General features: G+C 36.1%; 2 protein-coding genes across 4 annotated transcripts in view; one reads left to right on the forward strand and one right to left on the reverse strand.

The window, feature by feature from the left end:
• The window catches only part of LOC136857125 (uncharacterized), a 341551-nt gene that overhangs the window by 119075 nt on the left and 209820 nt on the right, over positions 1–12656 (forward strand). The gene's annotated exons all lie outside the window — the stretch shown is intronic.
• Positions 1–12656, reverse strand: part of LOC136857123 (microtubule-associated protein 9) — a 275941-nt gene that overhangs the window by 34071 nt on the left and 229214 nt on the right. For all 3 annotated transcript variants that reach the window (XM_068225067.1, XM_068225065.1, XM_068225066.1), the window contains exon 5: positions 6762–6865. In XM_068225067.1, the coding sequence (XP_068081168.1) occupies positions 6762–6865 (104 nt within the window). The remainder of the gene's footprint in view (positions 1–6761; positions 6866–12656) is intronic.

Raw genomic sequence — 12656 nt, forward strand, 5'->3', positions numbered from 1 at the left:
ATGACCCCCCTAGGGGTCGAAACCGGTCTTCACCATATTTACTAGCTGAATGTGAATAAATTTTGTATTGATAAGGTGGTGACTTATATTTATATTGTTTTTGTAAAGTAATATCTATCAATACGGAAATGAAATTTATAAACAACAGCACTTCCGTTCTTGCCAATTTGGGTGTTGGAATCACCCAAGAGAACTGTAGTGTGAGACTTTGGAACTTTGGAGATGATGTCATCTAATTTGTCCCAGAAAATATCAACAATTTATGAATTGTACTTATTGTCAGTGTTGATTCGAGCATGAGCATTTTCCAGAGTGTATGCTTTATTAGCCTATTAGTGATAGGAATAAAGCTGATGATTGATCCAAGGACCATACGATTTATGATGAAATCAGTACCGAGAAGTGGGGTTCCTTTGAGGATATTTTTTATCTGTTTTACTTTTTAATACCCTGAAACTTTTGGTTTCATATGGTGGCGGCGGCAGTGCTGGTGGTTAGACACTGACACTACCTCGTAAGTTAAGTTCTTAGGTGAAAATGCTGAACCTTTTGATATATTAAGACAGGGATCAGACAAGGAGATGGCCTATCTCCATTATTTTTGTTTAATTTTGTGACAGAGAAAGTAGTCCAACCTGAGAAAGGGAAACAAAAGGGATTAATTTTGGCAAACTAGTTAAAGATAAAATTCATATCAAATGTTTGGCCATTGCAGATGATCTGGTAATTCTATCCAAAAATAGGCAAGGAGCAATTCAATCCCTGGAAAAACTTCATGCAATTGCATCCAAAACTGGACTCCAAATCTCATGTGAGAAAAACTGATACATGGAAGGATCTCCATTTTTTTTTTTTTTGCTTAGTGGCATCATGTCGCACCAACACGGATACGTCGTATGGCAACGATGGGATAGGAAAGGCCTGGGAGTTGGAAGGAAGTGGTTGAGGTTGTTTATCTCCCTCTCTCTCACATCGACCAGTACGAGCCTCGACTGCATGTCAAGTGATCTGAAGATAATGGTAACATTGTGCAGAGCTATGTTTTCAAATCGAAAGATTCAAGAATATTCCAAGGCAAAATAAATTTCACCAATAAACATTTACATAGGGAATATTAACAAACTAGGGGTGTTAATATTTGGACACACCTACCACGTAAAGTTTTTATAAGCGGTGCGAGGAGCTGTATAAGCTCTCTGATCTACATAACTCTTAGTTGGAAATTAACATTCTTATCAAGCTGTGGGAAAATGTCTACCGAGGCAATATTTTTTCGTGACGGTGAAACTGATGATGATGATGATGATGATGATGATAATGATGCTTGTTGTTTAAAGGGGCCTAACACCTAAGGTCATCGGCCATGAAACTGTTCTAGTTAGAACTCTCTTGCAATAAATTTCTAGTCATTTTGAAATAGAAGTCTGAATAATTGTACAAAAACAGTTCTATCCAAACAATGACTACAGTTCAGTGGAGCACTAAATGAAGAAACCGTGTTTAACTCATGATATCAGCAAGGTCAGCCTATATGGAAAACTTTGCAGAGCTCGGACTCAACTCCATTTGTCAGTTAAACGTTTTCTAGTCTATGCAATTAGTAACCTGGAAGTCTGTGTAATGAGTAATATAAGGTGTAGGCCCCTAAATGCAGTGCAACATAATATCTTTCTGGGAATTCAAGTTAAGTCCCGTATTTCGTTAACAGAAACTATACTAGGATCAATTGTGGTGTACACCATACTAATATTTGGGTTAGTTTTCAGCAACCAATCTTCGAGGAAACTAGTACCATTTTAGGAATTCAACGAGGGATGTACTCAACTCAACTAGCCCAGATTCAATCTCCGAGATATACAGCAAGGGAATTTGTAGACAACATGGCCAACTAAATCTGATATTGTGCAGCCCCTGCAATGAAGCATTCTAAGTCCCAGGATGAGGTCGTCTGCCAATCTGATAACCTAGGCAGAGGGAATCTAGCTCCATCAACTAAAATTAAGTACCATTTTGTACTGTATGTGTTTCCTTTATGCAGATAAAAGTATGATTTCTCTAATTGAGTATATATTTTCTATTAAAATAGAAGTAGTACCATATTGATTCTTTTCTTACTCTATTTTTGTGTTGGCTAAATAGTGTAGATCTATCTTTGATCTGAGTGCTAATTCTGCCTTCAAGAAAGGAACTACTAGGACATCAGTGATTAATAATAATTCCCTTTTAATAATAAATTCAAGTCGTATCACTAATTCTCAAATTTAATGGAATATTTCAATACTGAAATGTGACCACATGTTTAGGATAACTGCATACTTCAAAAGAGGAGTTCCTAAGCCAGTGTTCCTCTAATCTAATCCTATTATTTATTTACAGAGTTTACACCCACATTGGAGCATTTAAATCAGACTACAACAAATTTGTCTTCCTTTTCTTCTCCCAAAAAGTCTTGAGTCTGGTTGACCTGGCTGCCCTCTCCGCATCCGTTATAACATATTGTCTCCTCTGTACAGTGGTCAGAGGAAGCCTGATGCATTTATTCTTCAAAATACTTTTCTCGCCTCTGTTTTCTATGGTTTAATAACTCAACTAATAATAATCATAATGATATTCTTTTTATGAAATTGCTATAAACGTAAATGCTCAGTTCTCTGTTGGAATATACAGAATGGTAGTAATCCATTTTTATGAACTGAAGGCAAAATATAGGCAGCAATGAGAATAATTTGACTACGTACTGGCATGTGAGAAAGAGTTAGTTGTTAGGTTTAATAATCATTCAAATAGGGGCTCAACAATTAGTACATTGATTAAATGTTAATCCTGGTTAAAAGAAGTATTATTGATAGCATTATAGAATTAGAATTCTTCCTAATAATTCATGAAGGAGTTTATTGAAATAGATGAAGGATCTCAGCTAAGTAATTTCTTATTTCATTTAATCATAAAATTTGCTAGTAAAAGGTGAGCAGAGGAAAATCAAGTAGGATCATCTACCATAATTAATGACAATTAAGACTAATAATTATGATAATAATAATCAACACATAAGTCACGTAAAGGAAAGCACTTAAAAGTCGCGTAGTTCATGCATGTGTAGTGGTAGTTTATGGTGATGTGTGATCATATTTCTACGTCATTTCATGAAGTTTTGTGCATATTGGTTGTCTGAACTCCATGTGTTTACCATAGTGAAAGGTTCAGATCCATTGAACATAGGATCATTTTGATAGAAAATCTAGGAATTGTGTACCCTATTTAACCAAAATAGTGTGATAAAGTTATTAATTATTTTCCAATCAGTTAAATTCAACATAGGGCCGGTTCTACCACCTACTGGTAAAGTAGCGCGTAATTTGCCCTCCACGTAAAAGGATGTTTCCGTTCGACCACCCCCAGGTAGCGCTATCGGCAGCATAAATCGTAATTACCCGGCGCGTAATTTATCGGCCACTTCGAGGGCCTGATAAGAATTTACCTGAGCATCGTGGAGATACTTAATCAATTCACAGAAGCATGCAGATAGAATGCTCAAAAGCAATAAGTCCGTAAAGAAGATGTGTGTGTGTGTATATACCTACGTACTGGTATGTGGAAGCGCGTAAAAGAGAGTTAAGAACATCGGCAGGGAACGAAAATACATTTTAAAATGTAAATTAGAAATACAATGAAAACCTGCGTACCTTCTATTACGGAGCGAGCGACTTGACCAATCTACCACGAGAATACTTTTCAAAATTCCTGCCTTACATGACAGGTATTAGGTATTGATATTGAAGATCATAGATTAAAATCACGAAAGCTTGACATAAATCGTTGTCCATGACTCTTAAGACTCCCCTTATTAGGCTTTTTGGTGATAATCAGAGATGCAAGCACAGGGAAATAAGACAATCGAAATGAGTTTCATGCATCTGACGATAGATAGCACCACACTCAAAAGTGAGAAGTTGCTGAAAATCAGTTTAGCCAACTTCGTATATCGGTGTCTAGCTCCGGGTAGCTACCCAGCACTTGCGCGGAGGTGGTTGGACGTAAGCCAAAGTACCAGCCGATTTACACCTCCAGCCAGTTTACCTCCCGGGCAGCTGCCAGCCACTTTACCAGCAGATGGTAGAACCGGCCCATAGCCAAATAAATCATACTTTGATCTAGGAAAAGTAAAGAACAGCCAAGGAAATACCAAATCATGTGAAAGAAGTAATGTAATCATTTATAAGGAGGTAATTTACTTTATTCAGTGGTAGAATAAGGTTCTAAACTAGACTAATAATCTAGTTTAATAATCATGCATTAGGGATGGTTCTTCTTAATAATACTAACAAAAATGTTGTAAGACATTTAAGGATTAAATTACACAATAAAAATCAGAATAAAGTGGCGATTAAATATCCATTAAATTGAAGTGGAATCTCAACATTTGACAACTGTCAAAGAATATTAACTTAAGCCAAGACACCGGTTGAGAAGTCCGTTTATTCAGATATGATGTATGTGAGAATGTAATTTGACCACATGGTGCCATTATTTTTGTCAACGTTAGAAACATTGATTAGTTATTCTAAGGATGGAGTATTTCAACTAATGAAAGGTATTTATGGTTGAATTTGAGTTTTCCTTAACCACTACAAGGACAACTATAAAAGGTATACCTCAAATTTTGTCCAATCAATTTTGTATTTGTATAAAATCCACAGAAATTGAAGATTTCAGAGTTTGTTAATTTCTTGATCAAATTTTGCTGTAATAAAGTCCACCAGTGTTTTACATTTTTCTTTCATTTATGCCATGAGCCTACTTTGCCACGTATTCCCATGGTTTTATAAATTTTATTAAACATCCTAAAATAGCAAAATCAGTCTTGCGAATGTATCACACCCAAGGTACCTCGTGTTTGCCTGACTGAGCGTGCCCGGAAAGGGGACAATACAAATTTACTTTAATCTGCAGAATGTAAATAACAGCCAAGAACAATATTAAAAATATAAAATTATGACATTATAACAAAGTACTTATGCATATGAAAGTATTATAATTGGTGGCAAATCTCAAATAAAGATGATTGAAAAACAAGAAAGAAAAATTCTCAGGAAAATCTTAGGACCAAAATGCAAAAATGGAATTTGAATGAAAAAGAAATCACATGAAATCTATCAAGTTATAGAAAAAATCACAGATACAATCAGGAAATGGTGATTGCAATTTTATGGTCACTTATATAAAATGAATGATAACAAGCTCACAAAAACAATTTTAAACTTAGCCTTATCAATAAAAATTCACAATAAAGGGCTAAAAGAAATCAGTGAAGACGTAAATGAAACTGGCATTAATGAAGAAACCATTCAAGATAGAAGAAAATTCAGAAACTTAATTCACAAACACAAATTTTCTGTAAAGCCCACCTGACTAAATACAGGATGTATTCAACAACCTAAAAAACACACAGAAAGAGGATGAAGAGATATTGGGAAGAGAAGAAGAGCAACCACAGAAAAGTGCTAATAAGTTCAAATGCACTCCTTATTTGGGCATAATGAATCAAGAATAATAATGACAATAACGATAATAATAAACATCTTGTCTATTAAGGATTGTTCCACTGTTTTTGTAAGTGCCTTTTTCAGTATAAATACCTATATAAAAGCCTATTCTTCAACATTTCAAGTGCCCTTTTGTCAGCCTTTTAGTACTAGTAACAATCTACCTTCTAGTCATTATAATTAAATGCTCACAAGAATTTTAAATACAATTTCCCAATGGGTCACTACACTACAGTATTCTTCTTTGAAACACCTATTCTTCTCTTTACCTCATCCTTTTTGTACATTGCAGTTCATCTGAAGTGACTGGTAGGTTGTATCTCAATAGCAATGTTTAGCTAAAAACACCTATCCTTGGTATCTCTCTTCATTATAACATAGTTGCTCTTTTTTGATAAACTGAAATAATTACTGTAGAAAATATGAAATCAGGAAATTCTAAGAACTTGATTTGACTAGAATTTTATAGTCCTATGAAAGATCCTTGAATAATGTAGAGTCACAAATTGATGAACAGCAATGGTGGTTGTGATTTTCTTTTTAAAAGGGAAGGGCATCTAAATAATCATTCCCTCTTAACTCTAATTGGAAGAGAAAAAGGAAGGAAAAGGAAAAGAAAAGAAGTATCTGCAAAGAAACGGAAGAGTGAAAGCCATGGAAATGAAAAGAAAGAAAAAAGATTCTCTAGGCTTTGTAAACCTAAATACTGTCCAGGATTGCACAAGTACAAGAGATGAGGAAAGAAAGTTGAATAGAAAAGATGAAAATGAAGAACCTGCACAAGTATGTGGAAAAATTAGCAGACTCAGCTAGGTTCCCCATGGTGACTGCTTTGATGAAATTAAATTGTACTATGCAGATAAAATGAGGAAGTACACTAAAGCAAAGAAGAGAAATCACTATCATATCCCCTTCATCTTTCCAGTCGAGAAAACCACAGACCTAAATAGTTTTCTGATCAATATACCCCCCCCCCACATGGCACTACAGCCCTGAGAGGCCTTGGCATACCAAGCGACCACTGCTCAGCTCGAAGGCCTGCAGATTACAAGGTGTCGTGTGGTCAGCACAACAAATGTGGCTGTTATTCTTGGCTTTCTAGACTGGGGATGATCAATATATCTATTTAATATTTCCATCTAACGCAGGCCATACCTGAATTCTAGGATTTGAAAGTGGTAAAAACACAGGAGGTGCATAGTAAGGATTAAAACTTACCTTGTTTTGGATAACATGCTCTTTTCCCTCTTCTTCTCTTCTCTCTTTAACTGTAACCATTTGCTGAAGTAATACTCTGCTTTCAGCCTTCGTTCTTCTTCTTCCTACACAAAAAGTGCACCAAAGATAGTATCAGTGTTGTCTGGATAGCAATCATAATGATATGATATAAAATTTGTCCAACTTAACTGATTCTAGTTTCATTAAAATTATTTTCCAAGCCTTTTTATTTCATTATTTCTAAGGAGCTGGATTCTACTGACTGATAATCATATCATATCTGGAAATGTACTGAGATAGTAGTACACTCAATATTTTGTTTAACTATGCATAATGATGACATTTTCAATTGGAAACATTCAATCACAAACACTAGTGTAATATAATTACTCAAATAAATAATTTACTGCACAACCTTCCTGATTAAAATCATTTTGAACAATAATTATAATACTCTACATCTTTCTCATTTTGTTTTCCCTTTATCTTCTGTAGAATAAACCAAACCAAACCCCATGACACTACAGCCCTTGAAGGGCCTTGGCCTACCAAGCGATCGCTGCTCAACCCGAAGGCCTGCAAATTGCGAGGTGTCATGTGGCCAACACGACGAATCCTCTTGGCCGTTTTTCTTGGCTTTAGAGACCGTCTTCTGTAGGATACTTCTTAAAATTTCATTTCTGCAGCCTGTGTTTGGTATTCATCCTTCTTTGTCACTCACCAGGTCACAGTTGCTTATAGCATAAGAGGTATAGAATCAATCCACTTATGTTAAAAACGAAAACTAAATGAAGTAACAGAAAGAAAAGAAACAAGCGTAAGTCATATATACAGAGCTATGAACAGGAAACGAACACATAACAGATCGTGGAAAGAATCCAAAGAGAGGCAGCTCGATTTTTTCTGGATGATTTCCGACAAAAGAGTAGCGTTATGAAAATGTTGCAAAGTTTGTGCTGAGAAGACTTGGGAGGAAGGAGACGAGCTGCTCGACTAAGTGGTATGTCTATTAAAGAAACAGGTTCCTGAAACACGTATGATAGAATAAATCATTTTCAATCATTAAAAGTGTATTGATAAAGTGGATCCAACATAAAGTATTTAAATAGCCTGTCTTAAATAATAGCCTATCTTAATTTCTAACTTTTTTCTTTTGTTATCTTGTGTAAGATCCTTCTTAAAATTTCATTTTCACAGCCCATGTTTGGTTTTCATCCTTCTTTGTCACTGGCCATATCTCAGTCACTTACAGCATAAGAGGCATGTAAAATGCCTTGTACATCATTTATTTAGCCTTCATTAATGAGTCTTCATTCCATAGTAAATTCTGTACACTGTGATCGAAAACTCTCCCAGACTACACCAATGATCACAAAATAACAATCTGTAGCCTCCAGCTTACTGCCATCTGTATGCTGAGTACTCAGGCTGAAGGCTGGTTAGATCCACAACAGCTCTGCCTTCAGCCATCACAGATGGTGCAGGCATCACTGACGAGAAGTACTAAGAAAACAAGGAGTAAGGTAATTTCCTGTTGCTTTCCTTGCCAAGCCAGAAGTTGCTATTACATATCAGTCTGCCAAGCCCACTGAAATGCACACACCAGCTGACCCCATGGGCAACATTTTCACACCATATATAACAGGGACTGATTGCGTAAGGAATGGCATTACTAGTATCCCTGACATCCCAGTCACTTTCATATTGTCAAAGCCAAGAATGAGACTGAGACGAGTCAGTGAAAATAACAAATTTGTTCTAGCTTATACCAGGAAACATAGCACACTTCATCTTAAGTCATGTGTATTTAATCAAACATGCACTATATTAATACTCTTACTAAAACAATGAAATGAGGTGCACAGTTCCAAAATCCACCTTATCCATTTTAGCAAATTTTTCAGGAGACAAAAAAAAAAATGTTTCTTGCTCATCTTCAGTAAAATAAAAGTATTTATTCATGTTTATTATATCAACGTACTTACATGTATTGATATAATTGAAGAGCTACATACAATTCGTGACATATAAGGAAGATATTTACAAATTAAGATTTGGAGAAGGTGTGTTTTGGAACTCAACATTGGATAAGGAGGGTTTTGGAACTGTCATCGTGATGAGGGTGCGGTTTGCAAATGTAGCTAAAACTTTATAATGATAATTTTCATCATTAATTGATATTATAATCAACATTCTTTTATTATTTATGATCTTTGAAAAAAAAAATTTTAACTGAATTATATAAAAATATAGAAGGATATGAATGTCAGTGATTAAACTCAGTGTCAACCATAGTGTGATAAACTGGCACAAAATTATCAGGAATAGCATTGCCAACAGTTTCAAAGAACACACCGTGAACATGGGAACATCATAAACATTGTACTAATGTTTACTTCACAGAGTATTATTTGAGATTTTTTGTTTGGATAAGGCAAATTTTGGAAACATCTTAGGATAAGTTGGGTTTTGGAAATATCACTTGAATTTGTGTTAGATATGCATGGAGACAAAGCAGGTTTAGGAACAGTTTTCTTGTTGAAAAAGATGCTAAATCATATGAGCTATAGAGATAAGCTAAGAAATGTTCATAACAAATGGATAAGGCGGATTTTGGAACCATGCGCCTCAAATATTTTTTGTAAATTTAAATGCATCAGAAGCATTTGTGGTCAGGATATTAATCTATATGCATTATAAAATGAAATCCACAGTAGGTATCTTTGTGTGCGCTAATCTCAAGAACCACCACACGGATTTTAATGCAGTTTTCACCATTACTGAGGAGGTTTAGGTGTATGAAACATCGATCAATGACTAAAGGACCGGGCGAGTTGGCCGTGCGCGTAGAGGCGCGCGGCTGTGAGCTTGCATCCGGGAGATAGTAGGTTCGAATCCCACTATCGGCAGCCCTGAAGATGGTTTTCCGTGGTTTCCCATTTTCACACCAGGGAAATGCTGGGGCTGTACCTTAATTAAGGCCACGGCCGCTTCCTTCCAACTCCTAGGCCTTGCCTATCCCATCATCGCCATAAGACCTATCTGTGTCGGTGCGACGTAAAGCCCCTAGAAAAAAAAAAAAACTAAAGAAAGCCAAGAAGTGTTGATTTTAGTGAAGAAGTCAGTGAATAAATGACCATCTGAGTGCTTTATTGGCTTTTCCTTCCTAAAATGTCAATGATAAGACCCCAAGTAGAATATTAAAATAAAAGTACAAGAAATTCACAACAGTATATAACTGTCAATAAAAGCTAGCCTTCAAAAAGAGATTTTACAAGTATGTTATAGTTTGCAGTAAAAATTCAACCTTAAAATTAGAAACCATATTTTGAGATTAATCACTTAATCCTTATCAAAATAAATTCCTTATTCACATCAATAAAGCTATTTAAGTGAAAAGTACCCTTTACTGTATGTAATTTGCATCTATGGTATAGGAGTTATCATTGTTTTAGTGAAAATGCATGAATTGTTTAAATATCAGATGGGGAGAAAGGAGTGTGCTAATGGGCACTTTGCAGGAAAGGCTTTGAGAAAATGCTGCACTAAGCTACATACACACAGAGGCCAAAGCAGAAATTTGGGGTCAATGACCTAGATGTTAGGCCCCTCTAAACAACAAGCATCATCATCAAGCAGAAATTTTGCTCCTGTGTGAAGTTGGGATGGACCGCTAGTAAGATATTGGTTGGCAGTCCATAATATTATTCTTATCTCTGGAACAGGATAAAAGACTGAGGAGGAGGGAATGAAGATATTCATAATAGACTGATTCTTGATAGCGAAGGTTAGAACTGAGGAGCATCTGATACTGAATAGCAGGATGTAGATATTATCTATTCAGATACATTTACCTCTTTTGGACCATTGAAATGAAGAGATTAAAAAGAAAATCCACCAGCAACGCTTCTGTTGCTTGGTTACAATGTTCATCACTGTTGAACACAATCATAACACTCAATAATATATAACAAGAATGGCATACAAGGAAACATTGTAAGAGTAAAGGAGAGAGATAATTGTGATCATTGTAATTTTAAAGTGAAATATAATGAGATGAACAGAACAGAGGAGACTGATTGTGATTATTGTTTCAAAAGGAAGTACAACTGGGTAAAAAAATAAAGGTATCAGTAAAAGAAAAGGAACGGCCACAAAGGGAGTGAAAAGCAAAGGACACCATCGAATTCAGAAGAGAACAAGAGTTGGCCAAATCAGGAGCTGAGAAGAAATTGATCCAGAAGAATTGTGAATGATGATCATCAATCATGAACCAATCCAGTGAGGCTCAACTTGCAAGATGTCTGCAAGGTTTCTGGATTCAGGAGGTCAAATGGACTGTATGACGAGATAGCCCATGGCAATTTGTGAATATAATGTGTATTATGTCCTTGTCTTCTTGTGTTTTCTTATTCATCCTTATCTCTTCTTTCCATTGATCCTCTACTTGTACTATTCAACTATTATTCTTTGCATGGGTTGATATCTTTTCCTAGCCTCCTAGTTGTCTCGGTGGATCAGAATGTACAACTTCATCATCATCAGTTAACAGTCTCCAGTCTTCCAGATGCGGTGTTTGAGCACTCGCCACTTCAGTCGATTCAGGTACCATTCTTCTTCCTGTACTTGGTTCCACTCCACTCCTCTATGTTCTAGATCTTGTTTGACTTGTTTGAACCATCTCCTTCGAGGTCTGCCTCTAGGTCTTTTACCATCTAAGGTTTTCTCCAAATCATCACATGGCCATACCATTTCAGTCTTGATCTAATTATGGTATCACATAATGATTCTCTTATTTGAATCCTCTCGTTGTGGACCTTATCTCTCCTGATTTTTGTAGCATTGTCCAGAGGAATTTCATTTCTGCAGCTTGGAATCTACTTTTATCTCTGCCTTGACGGTACAAGTTTCAAGTCCTAGGTTGTTATGGGCAAGAAGTAAGCTTGATAAAGTGTTTGTTTGGCTAGTATTGGAATCTGGCTGTCCCAGAGAAGGCTTCCAACCTGATAGTAAAGGACAACTCCTCTTTGAACTCTGTCTGTGATTTCAGCATTTGATCGGTTATCTTCAGTCAGAACACTACCAAGGTATAGGAAGTGGTTAACTTATTGCAATTTCTGTCTAATGTAATATTTGCTCCTGACTTTTGTCTGCTGACTGTCATAACAACTGTTTTCTTAAGGCTGATTTTAAGTCCAGATAATTCCAAGCATTAATCTTTCCTTGAACTTCTTCCTCATTACCTCCCAAAATCACCACATCATCTGCAAATGCAAATGCCTTGAATGCCATGTTCTTGCTGTGCTGTTTCCCTCTTTTTATTATCTCATCCATCACTGTGATAAATAGTAGAGGTGACAAAGTGCTGCCTGGTTGCACTCCTTTACTTGTAACAAACCGGTTGGAATAGCCATTTACACAGCTCTGGCAGTGTTTGTACAACATTTTTACTTTACTGGTGAGAGATAATGGAACATTTTTCCTTCTCCACCAATCCCAAACTTTATACCTCAGTATGCTGTCACAGGCTTTTTCTAGGTCCAGAAAGACAAAGATGACATTCTTTCCCCTTTTTCCAATGTTTTTCCATTATCATCCTAACAGCAAATATGAGATCTGTTGTTGATCTGTTACTTCAAAACCTGTATTGTTCTTTCTCAAGCTGTGGTAGAATGATCTTTTGTAATATTTTCTCTATCACTTTCTCCATCAAGTTAAGTCCATGAGACAGGAGTGTGATTCCTCTATAATTGCCACATATCCATCTATTTCCTTTCTGGAAGAGGGGGACTATACAACCCTTAGTCCAGTCAATCTGGATTTTTTCTTCATTCCACACAGCATTCATCACTTTAAATACCGTAGCCACTGAAGTCCATGAGTTCCAGCAGTTTT

The sequence above is a fragment of the Anabrus simplex genome, chromosome 1, assembly GCF_040414725.1.
Source record: "Anabrus simplex isolate iqAnaSimp1 chromosome 1, ASM4041472v1, whole genome shotgun sequence".
NCBI classification, from domain to species: Eukaryota; Metazoa; Arthropoda; class Insecta; order Orthoptera; family Tettigoniidae; genus Anabrus; species Anabrus simplex.